The sequence below is a fragment of the Dipodomys spectabilis genome, unplaced genomic scaffold (assembly GCF_019054845.1).
Source record: "Dipodomys spectabilis isolate Male_0828 unplaced genomic scaffold, ASM1905484v1 ptg000069l, whole genome shotgun sequence".
NCBI lineage: Eukaryota > Metazoa > Chordata > Mammalia > Rodentia > Heteromyidae > Dipodomys > Dipodomys spectabilis.
In genome coordinates, this window is record NW_024870746.1 from 4,971,487 (window position 1) to 4,986,024 (window position 14,538).

At 46.7% G+C, this 14,538-nt stretch overlaps 1 protein-coding gene across 1 annotated transcript in view; it reads left to right on the forward strand.

Moving 5' to 3' along the window:
- Positions 1–14,538, forward strand: part of Iqgap3 (IQ motif containing GTPase activating protein 3) — a 52,839-nt gene that overhangs the window by 6,556 nt on the left and 31,745 nt on the right. Inside the window, exons 3-12 of the mRNA XM_042682282.1 lie at positions 882–1,038; positions 1,883–1,960; positions 2,985–3,061; positions 3,935–4,002; positions 4,091–4,204; positions 4,372–4,550; positions 5,466–5,553; positions 7,690–7,853; positions 8,437–8,524; positions 11,224–11,387. Coding sequence (XP_042538216.1) covers positions 882–1,038; positions 1,883–1,960; positions 2,985–3,061; positions 3,935–4,002; positions 4,091–4,204; positions 4,372–4,550; positions 5,466–5,553; positions 7,690–7,853; positions 8,437–8,524; positions 11,224–11,387 — 1,177 coding nt within the window. The remainder of the gene's footprint in view (positions 1–881; positions 1,039–1,882; positions 1,961–2,984; positions 3,062–3,934; positions 4,003–4,090; positions 4,205–4,371; positions 4,551–5,465; positions 5,554–7,689; positions 7,854–8,436; positions 8,525–11,223; positions 11,388–14,538) is intronic.

A 14,538-nucleotide genomic window follows, 5' to 3' on the forward strand; every position in this document is an offset into this window, starting at 1 on the left:
GTAATGAGTACATTTCTTATCAAGCATTGTTGCCTCCTCCTTTGTTTCCTCTTCCTATCTCTTCCCATCTACCCCCCATCCCCCCCCCCCCCCCCCCCCCCCCCCCCGCCATTTTGCCGATTATATAACTGAGTCTTATAGGTTAATTGAGGGACATGGAAAGTGGGCCTTCTGGTTCAAAGAGCTCTGACTTTTATCCCTTCATGTTTTCCCATTCCATCAGTCCATGAGATCCCTACCATTCTCTTCCTCGTCGAAGCTGACTGGTAAATCATGAACATCATTGTAGCAGATATGGAATTTTTTTTTTTTTTTTTGCTGGTTAAGGGGCTTGAACTTAGGACCTGGGTGCTGTCCCTGAGCTCTTTTGCTCAAGACTAGCTAGTGCTTTACCACTTTGAGCCACAGCTCCACTTCTCATTTTCTGGTGGTTGATTGGAGATAAGAGTTTCATGGACTTTCTTGCCTGGACTGGCTTTGAATCACAATCCTTAGGTATCAGTCTCCTGAATAGGATTATAGGTGAGAGCCACCAGCACCTGGCTCAGACAAGGGTTTTTTTTTTTTTTTGTACCCCAGTTCTTAGAGAACAATGCAGACAGACTGAGGGAAGTATCAGAGTCAGTTTGGTTCAGCAGTCAGATAGGCGGCCAGGCAGATTGAGAGATTCTATTATGTAGTAGTCTATGTATCCCTCCCTGAAGATGGACAGTGTCCCTTAGGAAAGTTCTTCTTGGGTTTATGGAGCTGAAGGTTGATCAGTCCAGGTATTTGGAGTAGCTTGGGAAGAAGGATGAAGATAAAAGAATTGATGGTGGAGTGGAATGGGGAGGGGGAGACAGGTCCTGCCAAAATGAGTGACACAGTGTTTGTGCCCACAGCTGGATGGAGGCCTGCCTGAAGGAGGAGCTTCCTTCCCCTGTAGAGTTGGAGGAGAGCCTCCGAAATGGAGTGCTGCTGGCTAAGCTGGGCCACTGTTTTGCACCCTCTGTGGTCCCCTTGAAGAAGATCTATGATGCAGAGCAGCTGAGGTACCAGGTGAGTGTAGAGTACTTCATCTTTTACTTTCTTCCTCTCAAGCGACCCCTTCTCGCAGCTGTGAGGGTACCATAACCATAGCATTTATTGTTCAAACTTGGACACTTCTAAGGATGAAAGTGGGTGCTATTAATCATCACTCTGGGACCAGAGGTACTAATTTGTATCTTCCAATAAGGTGGGTGTGCACTATCCTCAGTAGCAAGGGGCATTTGCTAGATAGGCTTTAAGATGGCCCTGAGATGTGAACTGCCTGTAGATTTTGGGTGTTCACCCTGAAGGGTCTTTCTGTCATATGCCCCTTCTCTGCTCTTGCTCTCCCAACTCTCCTTTCCTCCTATTCCAACTTGGATTTTGCCTTTCTAGGAGCCTTACTACACTAATAGCCTTATCCTGTGTTTTCCTTCCAATGTCCAGCTAGCCTATTCATTCTTTTGTTGTTGGTGGTGGTGGTTGTGGGGCTTGAACTCTGGGCTTGGGCGCTGTCCCTGCACTCTTCAGCTCAAGGCGAGTGCTCTACTGCTTGAGCTACAGCACCACTTCTGGTTTTCTAGTGGTTTATTGGAGATAAGAGTCTCACGGAGCTTCCTGCCTGGGCTGGCTTTGAACCGCGATCCTCAGATCTCAGCCTCCTGAGTAGCTAGGATTACAGGCATGAGCCACTGGCGCCTGGCGAGCCCATTCATTCTTGGTGGTTTCTATCCTGTAGGAGTAGGAAATCCACGGGCTGGGGTCCTCTGTCTCTACCCACCCTTCTTGAATGCTTAGTTATGATCTGGGCCTTGCCCATAGAGAGCATTGAGAACTGTGGCAATAGATTCTTCTCTCTTTTCTTCCCTTTCAGGCAACTGGTTTGCATTTCCGTCACACAGACAACATCAACTTTTGGCTGTCTGCAATTGCCCACATCGGTCTGCCTTCGGTAACAAACCCTCCCACCCCCCCCAACATTCTCTGTCTTCCTGAACCCTTTACCCCATGTGTCTTCTAAACTGCAGCTACTTGGAGCTGTGTGTCTTTGAATCAGCTTACTTGGTTTTTGCCTCTACTTCTCTGTGGATAAAAGAAGGTCAAGGTCCCTCAAGCTGAGTGGCATCACCACCATTATGCAGTGAGATACTATGTAATATAGGAGATGGGGCTCACAACAGCCAGCCATCTTTTCACAGAATTTCAGAGTGAAATAAGGACATACCATTTCCTTAGGTGGTAGACTTTAAGATGGAGGCTGAAGACCAAGACCCCAACTGGATACATGATGCATGTCCTTTCCCTCTATGGATCCCAATTTGTTCTCATCTGTGAGATGGGGTAGTAATTCCTGCTGTCTATCTCAAAAGGTTAGCAGCAGAGTCAGATGATCGGATAAATTCCCCTTGTAAATAACTAGACAAATTAAGACATGATAGGATTCTATGGTGTATGAAGTTAGGCCTGATGACAGTTGCTAGGTGACATGCCTAGGGTGACTCAGTTCTTAGAGGAGTCTCCTCCATGGGTCCGAGAAACCTCTGACTTGGAGATAGGGGTGTCATACCTGATGCCTTTGTGGTCCTTGGTAACACATACCTCACTGGTCCCTCCATGGAAGCATGGCCAACTACTTACCCTTCTGACAAGAGTCTCAGGTAAGGAGCACAGGCTCACTGTCACTGTAAGTGACCAGGGCTTGTTTTTCCTGGAGCATGTGGCTTTCATTCAATAGCCTCTGTAGCCTCATCTCATGTTCAGTTAATCCAGGGCACATGTGACTGTGGTTGAGTCTTGTTTTAGTATGTGTCCTCACTGGCTTTTTTACACTGGAATTGATGGGAGAGATTGACTTAGAAGGCCCAGGCAACGGGAGTATATGACTCGAGTTGGAAATGATATATTGCTCAGCCTTTTCTATACCTAGGACTCTTTAAAAGTCCCCAGTCGCAATAACAGGCTGTTTTCCTCTCTAGACCTTCTTCCCAGAAACCACAGACATCTATGACAAGAAGAACATGCCCCGGGTGATCTACTGCATTCATGCTCTCAGGTGAGTTATGCCAAACTTTTGTCATCCAGCTTCCTCTAGGTGAATATAACTAATCATCAACAGCAACAATGACAGCAGGAAGGAGAGAGGGTAGTCCACAATAAGCACTTCTTAGGATAGTGTGGGTTTAGGTTACATGGATGTGTTTAGGTTTTACCCCTGTAGGTAAATGGAAAGGGCAGGCAGGATAAGGTCTTCAGCTTGTGACTGGGGTATAAAGGAATCAGAATAGGACTCCTCAACATCCCATGAGAACCTCTTATTGTAAATAGGGAAGGCTGGCCATCAGCAGCTAAATCAGTGACAGTGACTGACCAATTCCTGACATACTGGTTTGTCATCTCTTCCTGTCTTCACTTCCTATGTCAATTTGTACCTCCATCCCTGGGCTTAGAAAGTTGTCTGCTTGCTGTGTTTTGTTTTTTTTTTGGCCAGTCCTGGGGCTTGAACTCAGGGCCTAGGCACTGTCCCTGAGCTTTTTTGCCCAAGGCTAGCACTGTACCACTTGAGCCACAGTGTCACTTCCAGCTTTTTCTGTTTATGTGGTACTGAGGAATTGAACACAGGGCTTCATGCATGCTAGGCAAGCACTCTACCACTACACCACATTTCCAGCCCATTGCTGTGTTCTTTCTACTGCAGTGTGTTCTCTGTGAAGCCTTCCCAAACCCACAGGCCTCCCACAGGATCCATTTCCTGTTTGTAGCTCTTGACTCAGGCTGATAGACATTAAAATTTCTTTATGTGGATTGAGAACAAGGGCTGAGTGGTCTTCATCTTGGGCTCCCTGTAATCTTTCCTACAAACCTCCTATGGTCAAGAGTGTTGAAGTGAGTAGATGCCAGTGACACCCAACTCTCTATTCTTTCTCAGTCTCTTCCTCTTCCGGCTGGGATTGGCCCCTCAGATCCATGATCTATATGGAAAAGTGAAATTCACAGGTAAGCACAATTTCTTTTTCATCTACCAGTCTGAACAGAGTCTTGAGATTTCTGGGCCTGATGAAAATCACCTGTGGTATCATTGCAGCTGAGGAACTCAGCAACATGGCCTCTGAACTGGCTAAGTATGGCCTCCAGCTGCCTGCCTTCAGCAAGATCGGGGGCATCCTGGCCAATGAGCTCTCAGGGGAAGAGGCTACAGGTAGGGTCTGGGCTCTGGCCAGTAATATTTATAGGCAAGATAGTCAGGTTGCCTTTCTCTGAGAATACAAATGGAGATGATTGTATCAGAGTGGTCTGCTACTGCTTTTGCTCTGGTCTGGGGTCTTTCTGGCCTTTTGACCTTGTTTCCATTCCCCCCTCCCCCAGTCCATGCAGCTGTCCTTGCCATCAATGAGGCAGTGGAGCGAGGGGTGGTTGAGGACACCCTGGCTGCCTTAAAGAATCCCAGTGCTCTTCTGGGGAATCTTCGGGAACCTCTAGCAGCCATCTACCAGGAGCTGCTGGCCCTGGCCAAGATGGAGAAAGCTGCCAATGCCAGGAACCACGTAAGGAAGAGGCTAGGGATGATGGGGTGGAAAAATTGCATAGTTAGAAAGTCTCGGGGCTGGGAAGGTGGCTCAGTGGTAGAGCGCTTGCCTTGTATGAATGAGGCCCTGGGTTCGATTCCTCAGCACCACATAAGCAAAATGAAAAAAGCCGGAAGTGGCGCTGTGGCTCAAGTGGTAGAGCGCTAGCCTTGAGCTGAAGAGCTGAGGGACAGCGCCCAGGCCCAGAGTTCAGGCCCCACGACCGGACCCCCCCCCAAAAAAAGGAAGTCTCAAGTGAATCCAAAATTTCTGTTCATTTTGTCTTAAATTCCAAAGGTGCTTCTTAGCAAAACTGTAGCTTGTCAGTGATTTTAGAGAAGTAGGAAAGGAACTTGAGAAAAAAATATGAATTCAGAAGAGACAGCTAAAGAAGTTCAAGAGGGATATCTTTAGGGAGGTGTGTGTGTGTGTGTGTCCTTGTGTCCTTGTGTCTGTCCTGGGGCTTGAACTCAGGGCCTAGGTTCTGTCCCTGGCTTGCTTTTTGCTTTAGACTAGGGCTCTACCACTTGAGCCTCAGCTCTCCTTCTGGATTTTTTGGTAGTTTAGTGGAGATAACAGTCATTAGACAAAAGTCTGTCTTTGAACAGTGATGCTCAGATATCAGCCTCCTCAGTAGCTAGGATTATAGGCATGAGCCACTAGCACCTGGCTTCAGGGAGACTTGATAGAGCTCTGGAGAGTGGAATAGGATGAGATTATAAATTCTAAAGGTTAGTATGGCTTAATTGTGTCAATACCACAAGTTTACCATAATTTCTTCAGTCCTAAGTAGACTGACCTTTGGTCTTGGAAAAGTTCCCCTAGAAGAAGAAATGAGTAGGGAAGAATAGAAAATAATTACATTGGTTTTCCCAGATTCCCCTCTTAATATAGTTTCTGCAGGATGACAGAGAAGGTCAGGACATCTATGACTACTACCTAACCCAGGCTGAAATCCAGGGCAACATCAACCATGTCAATGGTAAGATATAGGCAAAAGGGGTTGAGGTACTCTCAGAATACTCTCTAACCTGAGAGGTTTGACAATCACACCCTCTCCACTCCCCACCCCCCACCACGCCCCCATTATGGGGCTTGAACTCTGGGCCTGGGCACTCTTTCTGAGTTCTTCAGCTCAAGGCAAGCACTCTTCCTCTTAAGCCACAGCACCATTTGCAGTTTTCTGGTGGTTAATTGGAGATAAGACTCCCACGTAGGGGGGCTGGGAAGGTGGCTCAGTGGTAGAGCGCTTGCCTTGCATGCCTGAGGCCCTGGGTTCAATTCCTCAGCACCACATAAGCAAAAAGAAAAAAACCGGAAGTGGTGCTGTGGCTCAAGTGGTAGAGCGCTAGCCTTGAGCTGAAGAGCTGAGGGACAGCGCCCAGGCCCCACGACCGGGCCCCCCCCCCCCCCCAAAAAAAAAAAAGAATCCCACGTAGGGGGACGGTGGGGATGTGGGTATGAGAAGGGATGGGAAGGGGAAACAAAGGAGGAGGCAACAATGCTTGATAAGAAAGGTACTCGTTATCTTGCCCATGTAATTGTAACCTCTCTGTACTACGGTATTTTCACAATTAAAAAAGAATCCCATGGACTTTCCTACTTGGGCTGGCTTTGAACCGCAATCCTCAGATCTCAGCCTCCTGAGTAGCTAGGATTACAGGCATGAGCCACCGGCGCCCAGCTGAAGATGGCTTTAAATGGAAGACTTATGACCTCTTTTAGGCCAGCTCTTGCTTCAAGGAAAGATGCAAGTCTAAGGAATAAATGTTTTGCTGTCTGGCCATTGGTAGAGAATGGTACTTGCCAGAGAGGCTTCTGTTTATATGGAGGCCCATGAAAAGGATGGAGGCAAAAAGGGAATGCCTTTCAACTTTTGGTGCTGGGGGCCAGGGGCGGGAGGTGGGGGGCAATTGAACTGGGGTCCTTCAAAAAAAGAAGTGTGTCTGGGGGACATGGTTCAAGTGGTAGCACACCTGCCTAGTAAGTATAAAGCCTTGAATTCAAACCCCAGTATTGACAAAAAATTGTTTTAGAAGGCAGTATATCAATGCATGGTAGATAGTATATATCTCAATATTTGGGAAGCTGATGGAGAAGACCCTATATAAGGGGGGGAAAAAGGAGCTAGGAGAAAACAAGTGGTAAAGTATTTACCTAATATACAAAAGGCCCTGGGTTCAACCCCCAGCACACAAGAAGAGGACACTGTACCCTGTTAAGGTTAGGATGTCCTCATGGTCTAAGATGGAGAGATAGAAAGGCTATGAAGGCTAAAACAAAGAATTTGGCCAGGGGGTGGGAATGTGGCTTAATGTGGCTTAGAATGTATGCATGAAGCCCTGGGTTTGATTTCTCAGTACTACATAAACAGAAAAAGCTGGAAGTGGCCTTGTGGCTCAAGTGGTAGAATGCTAGCCTTGAGCAAAAAGAAGCTCAGGGACAGTGCCCAAGCCCTGAGTTCAAGCCCCAGGACTGGCAAAAAAAATTTTAAAAAAGAATTTTGCCAGGTGCCAGTGGCTCATGCTTGTGATCCTAGCTACTCAGGAGGCTGAAATCTAATGATTGGGGTTCAAAATCAGCCCAGGCACGAAAGTCTGTAAGACTCTTAGCTTCATTTAACCACTAAAAAGCTGGAAGTAGAGTTGTGGCACCAGTGGTAGAGAGCTAACCTTGAACAAAAAAAGCTCAGGGACAGCACCTAGGCTCTATGTATAAAGACTTCACAAAAAAAAAAAAAAAAGAAGAAAGCGGGGCGCTGTAATCCTAGCTACTGAGATCTGAGGATTGCGGTTCTAAGCCAGCCTGGGCAGAAAAGTTTGTGAAACTCTTATCTCCAGTAAGCCACCAGAAAACCAGAAGTGGCTCTGTGGTTTAAGTGGTAGAGTGCTCGCCTTGAGCTGAAAAGCTGAGGGAAAGCACTTAGGCCCAGAGTTCAAGCCCCATGACCAACCGAGAAAAAGGAGAAAGTTTGGGCTGGACTATATGGACCCAGGAACCACGGGGGCAAGGATAGGGGTGATTCTGAACAAACAAGAAGAAGGTCAGATTACTATGACTGGGCTGAGGAGAGGTGGACTTTCTACACTGTTCCTCACTGAGTCTTGGTCTTCTTCAGTCTGTGGAGCTCTGGAAGTTGTTGATGATGCTCTGGAAAGACAGAGCCCTGAGGCCTTGCTTGAGGCTCTTCAAGATTCTGCTTTGGCCCTCCGAGGGGTAAGGAGAGACTTTGCTGACTGGTATCTGGAACAGCTGAGCTCAGACAGAGAGCAGAAAGCACAGGTCAGTCTGTCTCTTACCTGACATCTCCTCTGTCTGACTGTAGGATGGGAAAGAGCCTCTTACTTGGGCATCACTACTGTCTGTCCTTTGTATTCAGCAAGTGCTGACTCCATATATAAACGGTTAAATTACCCAAAAGCTTAGTAGACCAAACTGTTCAGCTCTGCCCTTTGAGTCCCTCAGACTAAGAGAGAACCAGGGGCAGTCCTGGCAATAATATGCTTCCTTGTTGAGTTGGGTGTCTCAATTAGAAATTTTATCTTTAGTGCTTTGGCTTTCTTTCTAATACTATTCATACTTGTATTATCTACATCATTATTTTAGATGATACTTATAAGAAAGTTAAAGATGAGTTAAAAAGGATGAGTGGGCCAGGCCTAAAGGCAGAGGGCAGAATTGAGGGTGGGTGACTGAGTGGACCTGGAGCTCATGTTAGCAGCAAGGCTGAGAGGATTCTCTTTTTTTGTTCTTGGTTGTATGGGGTTTGAATCTGGGGCCTCATGCTTGCTAAGCAAGCACTGGTTGACTTGAGCCACACCTCCAGTTCTTGAGGATTCCCTTCTGTATCTCTTCCCTCTTTTAGGAACTGGGCCTGGTGGAGCTTCTGGAAAAAGAGGAGGTCCAGGCTGGTGTGGCTGCTGCCAACAAGAAGGGTGATCAAGAACAAGCCAGTAAGTAATCTCTAAGCTGAAAATGTCTTACTGCCCTATAAGAGCATCACTTCTTGGCTGGCTTCTATGTTGAGCAAGGCCAACTGTTGACCAGTTTCTCAGCCTGGCAAAGACTTCTCCCCTCTTCCAGGCTCTCTGGAAGGACACTACAGATAAGTTCATTAAGGCCTTAGAGATGAGGACCTGTCAGTATTACACAGGACTGGACCCCTGAGCAGGCAGCTTCCTTTTTGGTAGTTCATCTATAATTTTTAGTTTCAACCTGCACAGTTTTGGTGGGGGGATTTTGAAGTGTGGTGATTTCCTAGATAAGAGTGAATCTCAGCCGAGTGCCGGTGGCTCACGCCTGTAATCCTAGCTTTTCAGGAGGCTGAGATCTGAGGATCACAGTTCAAAGCCAGCCCGGGCAGAAAAGTTCGTGAAACTTATCTCCAATAAACCACCAGAAAACTGGAAGTGGCGCTGTAGCTCAACTGGTAGAGCGCTAGCCTTAAGCTGAAGAGCTGAGGGACAGCACACAGGCCCATAGTTCAAGCCCCACGACTGACCAAAACAAAAAAGAAAAGAGTGAATCTCATTCTAATAACTCAATTCCCCTTAAAAACATACCCAAATACAATCATGTATTGAAGACTGAATTAAAACTGAGTGCTGGTGTCTCACACCTGTAACCCTAACTACTCAGGAGGCTGAGATCTGAGGATTATGGTTTAAAGCCAGCACAGGCAGGAAAGTCAATGAGACTCTTTTTTTTTTTTTTTGGTGTTAAATTTATTTATTTATTTTTATTTTTATTTTTTTTATTGTGAAAATACTGTACAGAGGGGTTACAATTACATGGACAAGGGCTGGGAAGGTGGCTCAGTGGTAGAGTGCTTGCCTTGCATGCATGAGGCCCTGGGTTCGATTCCTCAGCACCACATAAGCAAAAAGAAAAAAGCTGGAACTGGTGCTATGGCTCAAGTGGTAGAGCGCTAGCCTTGAGCTGAAGAGCTGAGGGACAGCGCCCAAGTCCAGAGTTCAGGCCTCACGACCGGACCCAAAAAAAGAAAAAGAAAAGAAAACAATTACATGGACAAGATAATGAGTACATTTCTTATCAAGCATTGTAGCCTCCTCCTTTGTTTCCCCTTCTCTTATCTCCAATTAACCACCAGAAAACCAGAAGTGACGCTGTGGCTCAAGTGGTAGAGTGCTAGCCTTGAGCTGAAGAGCTGAGGGACAGCACCCAGGCCCAAAGTTCAAGCCCCCAGACCAACCAAAAAAAAGAAAAAATAAAGAATTCATTATCTCTCTCCAAGAGGTTGTTCTGTCCAGAAAGGATGGAGAAAAGTAGAGTGCTCAGTCAGACTGCATCACCTTGTGAACAGCAAACCTGTTACAGTTGCTTTACACAGTCTTGACTCACAGTCAGATTTGAGGTAGCTCAATAACCATTTACTTTTGTCTAACAGCCTTCGGACGCCAGCTCATAGTAGCCCCTAGGCTCCTCCTGGCTAGCTGCCTACCTTATCTGATCACTTTGTTCTTGGTGGTAGTTGCCAGAATAATTGCTCAAGCATAGATCTGATCTTATCTCCCTGAACTTTTTTTTTTTTGTCAGTCAGTCATGGGTCTTGAACTCAGGACCTGGGCATTATCCCTGAGCTCCTTTTGCCCAAGGCTAGCACTCTACCACTTTGAGCCACAGTGCTACTTCTGATTTTCTAGTGGTTAATTGGAGATAAGAGTTTCATGGACTTTCCTGTCTGGGCTGGCTTTGAACCTGGATTCTCAGATCTCAGCTTCCTGAGTAGCTAGGATTTCAGGCATGAGCCCCTTGTTGAACATCTTTGGATCTTCCTGGATTCTTCCATTATTTACCCTACCTTCCTATCTTCTTGGTCTGGCAAAAGAGACTTTTCCTGAGTTCTCCCTCATCTGTTTCTTTCATATTCCACCCAACTCAACTAAACCAAACAATCTGCTCTTCCTGTCTATCCCCAGCCTTTCCCAACACCAGGCCCTCTGGGGCCTAGATTACATTTCTCCCATATTTTTACCTGTCAGGAGCAGGTGAAAGCAGCTCCAGAGCTGTATCAGAGGCTTCTCTTCTGTGAAGTCTACTCACTCCCAGCTAGAATCCCTCCTCCCCTGTACTGCCATTGCATCTTACCTGGGGGAGTGAAAGCATTTCTAAAATGGCATTGACAGCTATGCCATACTCCCCAGTAGATTGAATGCTCCTTGAAGACAGTGTCCACATCTGCTGGGCATTTTATAAGCCCTAGAGTTTGTAAGCTCAAACTACACCAATACACTGTAGCCCTTCTTAGCCGGAAGCTGGTTTCTTATTCTGCTGTGCTGTCACCAAGGCTTGGTCCCTAGAGCCCCTTGACTCACCTCATCTCAGTTATACTCCATAGCCACCTGTCAATCTTGGTCTCACCACCTTAGGAATTCACCGCTGCCATGACAGCTACTGTGAGTTACATGCTGAGCTACTCAACTTCTAGGCTTGACAAATTGCTGCTTACAGAGCCTCTTCTTAAAGCGATCCAGTCCCTTTTTCTCTTGAACATTTAGAGATTCATTATGAATCAAGCAGAATGGCTTTCTCAAGCATTTACAAAGCCATCTCCTCTCACAGGACCTAAATGGCTAGGAGAGAGGGCACAGAATGCCCAGCCTATGCAGTCTCTTGATCTCCTCCCCTGCAGTGCTCCAGGCTGTGCTTCGGATCAACAGAGCCATCCAGAGGGGAGTGGCTGCTGACACTGTGAAGGAGCTGATGTGCCCCGAAGCCCAGCTGCCCACAGTGTACCCATTTGCCTCCACTGTGTACCAGCAGGAACTGGCAGTGCTCCAGCGGCAGCAGCAGGGGGTAAGCCTCAGAAATGCTCGACCAGCTTTGGGGTTTCCAAGCAGCCAGAGGCTCAGGGGCAGCCCATCCTCTCAGGACAATCTGGAATGCTCACCAGAGATTAGGATGGGGGAAAAGAGTCTGCCTTGCCTTATTGAGCATTATGGGAGCCAGTACCCTTGAGTAAACATTGCTTTACAGTCAATATTTAGTCCCTGTCAGGTGAATGTTATTATTTGTATTTAAAAGATGAGGAAACAGGAATGCAAAAGTTGTCACTTGCCCCTCTGTGTGATTGGAGCACTTGGAGTGAATGAAGCCAGATGTGCTGCAGCACATGCTTCTAACTACTCACTGTCCTGCCTCTAGTGTGGCCCTGGCCTAGGGTTCTCCCCATCTGTCACAGGACTTCAACTCCAGCTGAGGGGCTAGGAAGAGAGGAAGGAGAGGAGTAAATGATGTAGCCAGAGACATCAGATCAAGGAAGCAGAGGAAGCAGAGCTGGGAGGCTGAGAAGGCTTCCTGGAAGAGAGAAAACACAATAGAGAATCCCATCCACAACAAGCATTTATGAAGTGTCTACTTCAGGCATGAACTAGACATGGGTACTACCTACAGGAAAGGGATAGTCACAACATATAAGTAACTATGATACAAGAAAACATCAAAAACGTACCAAAGGTACAAGTGTATTAAAGCAGTTAAGGTAGAATTTAGAGATCAAATCTTAACCATGCGTGTGACATTGGGCAGGTTATTTACCTTCACTGCCCCTCAATTTGGTCATACATAAAATCTGGAACAGCTGGGCACTGGTGGCTCATGCCTATAATCCTAACTACTTAGGAGGCTGAGATCCAGGATCACAGTTCAAAGTCAGCCCAGGCAGGAAAGTCCATGAGATTCTTATCTCCAATTAACCACCAAAAAACCAGGAGGCACTGTGGCTCAAAGTGGTAGAGCATTAGTCTTGAGCAAAAGAGCTCAGGGATGGCACCCAGGTTCCAAGTTCAAGCCCCACAACCAACAAAGAAAAAAATTAATTACAATTGGAAAGAGTTGTATATTTATCTCAAAATTGTCATAAAGACTCAACCAGTTAGCACACAAGCTATTAAAGTAGAGCCTGACATACATTTTTTTTTTTTTGGGGGGGGGGGGGTTCAGTCATGAGGCCTGAACTCTGGGCCTGGGCGCTGTCCCTCAGCTCTTCAGCTCAAGGCTAGTGCTCTACCACTTGAGCAACAGTGCCACTTCCGGTTTTTTTCTTTTTGCTTATGTGGTGCTGAGGAATCGAACCCAGGGCCTCAGGCATGCAAGGCAAGCGCTCTACCACTGAGCCACCTTCCCAGCCCTATTATTCTTGTTATTTACAACATTCTGTAGGAAACAAGAAGGGTGCTCCTGACACAGAGAGCAGCATAAGCTCCTATATTTGAATAGGAAGAAGAAGAGAACCAGGTAGGGAGGTGGGGCCAGGACTTCCTAGTTTGCATTGCAGTGAGGAGGTGGCCACTTCATCTTCATCTCTGTGCCCAGGGTCTAATTCTTTTGTGGTTGTTATTTTTTTTCTTTTTCTTTTTCTGGTCATGGGGTTTGAATTCTGGGCCTGGGCATTGTCCCTCAGCTCTTCAGCTCAAGTTGAGCGCTCTACCACTTAAGCCACAGTGCCACTTCCAGTTTTCTGGTGGTTAATTGGCGATAAGAGTCTCTCAGACTTTCCTGCCCAGGCTAGCTTTGAACCATAATCCTCAAATCTCAGCCTCCTGAGTAGCTAGGATTACAGGTATGAGCCACCGGCACCTTGTTGTTACTTTTTTTTTTTTTTGGTCGGTCATGGGGCCTGAACTCTGGGCCTGGACACTGTCCCTCAGCTCTTCAGCTCAAGGCTAGCATCTACCACTTGAGCCACAGTGCCACTTCTTTTTCTGCTTATGTGGTTTTTAGGAATCAAACCCAGGGCCTCATGCATGCAAGACAAGCACTCTACCACTGGACTACCTTTTTTTTATTGTTATTATAAAGGTGATGTACAGAGGTTACCATTTCATGTCAGGTAATAAGTACTTTTTTTTTTGTCAATCATGGGGCTTGAACTCAGAGCCTGGGCACTGTCCCTGAGTTGTTTTATTTTAAGTCGGTCGTGGGGCCTGAACTCTGGGCCTAGGCGCTGTCCCTCAGCTCTTCAGCTCAAGGCCAGTGCTCTACCACTTGAGCCACGGTGCCACTTCTGTCTTTTTCTGCTTATGTAGTGCTGAGGAATCAAACCCAAGGCTTTATGCCTGAAAGGCAAGCATTCTACCACTGAGCTACCTTCCCAGCCCCTGTTCCTGAGCTTTTTCCCTCAAGGGTAGCCCTCTTCCACTTTGAACCAGTTTTCTAGTGGTTTATTGGAGATAAGAGTGTCATGGACTTTCCTGCCTAGGCTGGCTTTGAACCTCAGATCTCAGCCCCCTGATGAGTAACTAGGATTACAGGTATGAGCCACAGGCACCTGGCTATAAGTACTTTTTTAAAAAATGTTATTATAAAAATGATGTACTGGGGCTGCAAAGGTGGCTCAGTGGTAAAGTGCTTGCCTTGCATGCCTGAGGCCCTGGGTTCGATTCCTCAGCACCACATAAGCAGAAAAAGCCGGAAGTGGTGCTGTGGCTCAAGTGGTAGTCTTGAGCTGAAGAGCTGAGGGACAGTGCCCAGGCCCAGAGTTCAACCCCCACAACCGGACCCCCCCCCCCCAAAAAAAAATGATGTACAGAGGATTAAAGTTACATAAGTCAGGTAAAGAGTACATTTATTTTTGGACAGTGTTGCTCCTTCCTTCACTTTCTCCTAGTTTTTCCCTTGGTTGTTACTTTTTTTTTAGGTGAGATCTTGTTATATTACACTGTCCTTGAACTAATGATTGATCTGCCCAGCCTCTACTGCTGGGATTACAGGCATATATTACTATGCCTAATCCTAGTATAGCTCTTGGTGTGAAGTAGGGTCCAGAGGTTGCTGGCAGAGCTCACTGGTTAAGTGTAAGCTCTGCAGTCAGGCAGCAGAGGTTTTTTTTTGTTGTTGTTGTTGTTTGGTTTTTTTGGAGGGTTAGTCCTGGGGCCTGAACTCTGGGCCTGGGTGCTGCCCCTCAGCTCTTCAGCTCAAGGCTAGAGCTTTACCACTTGAGCCATAG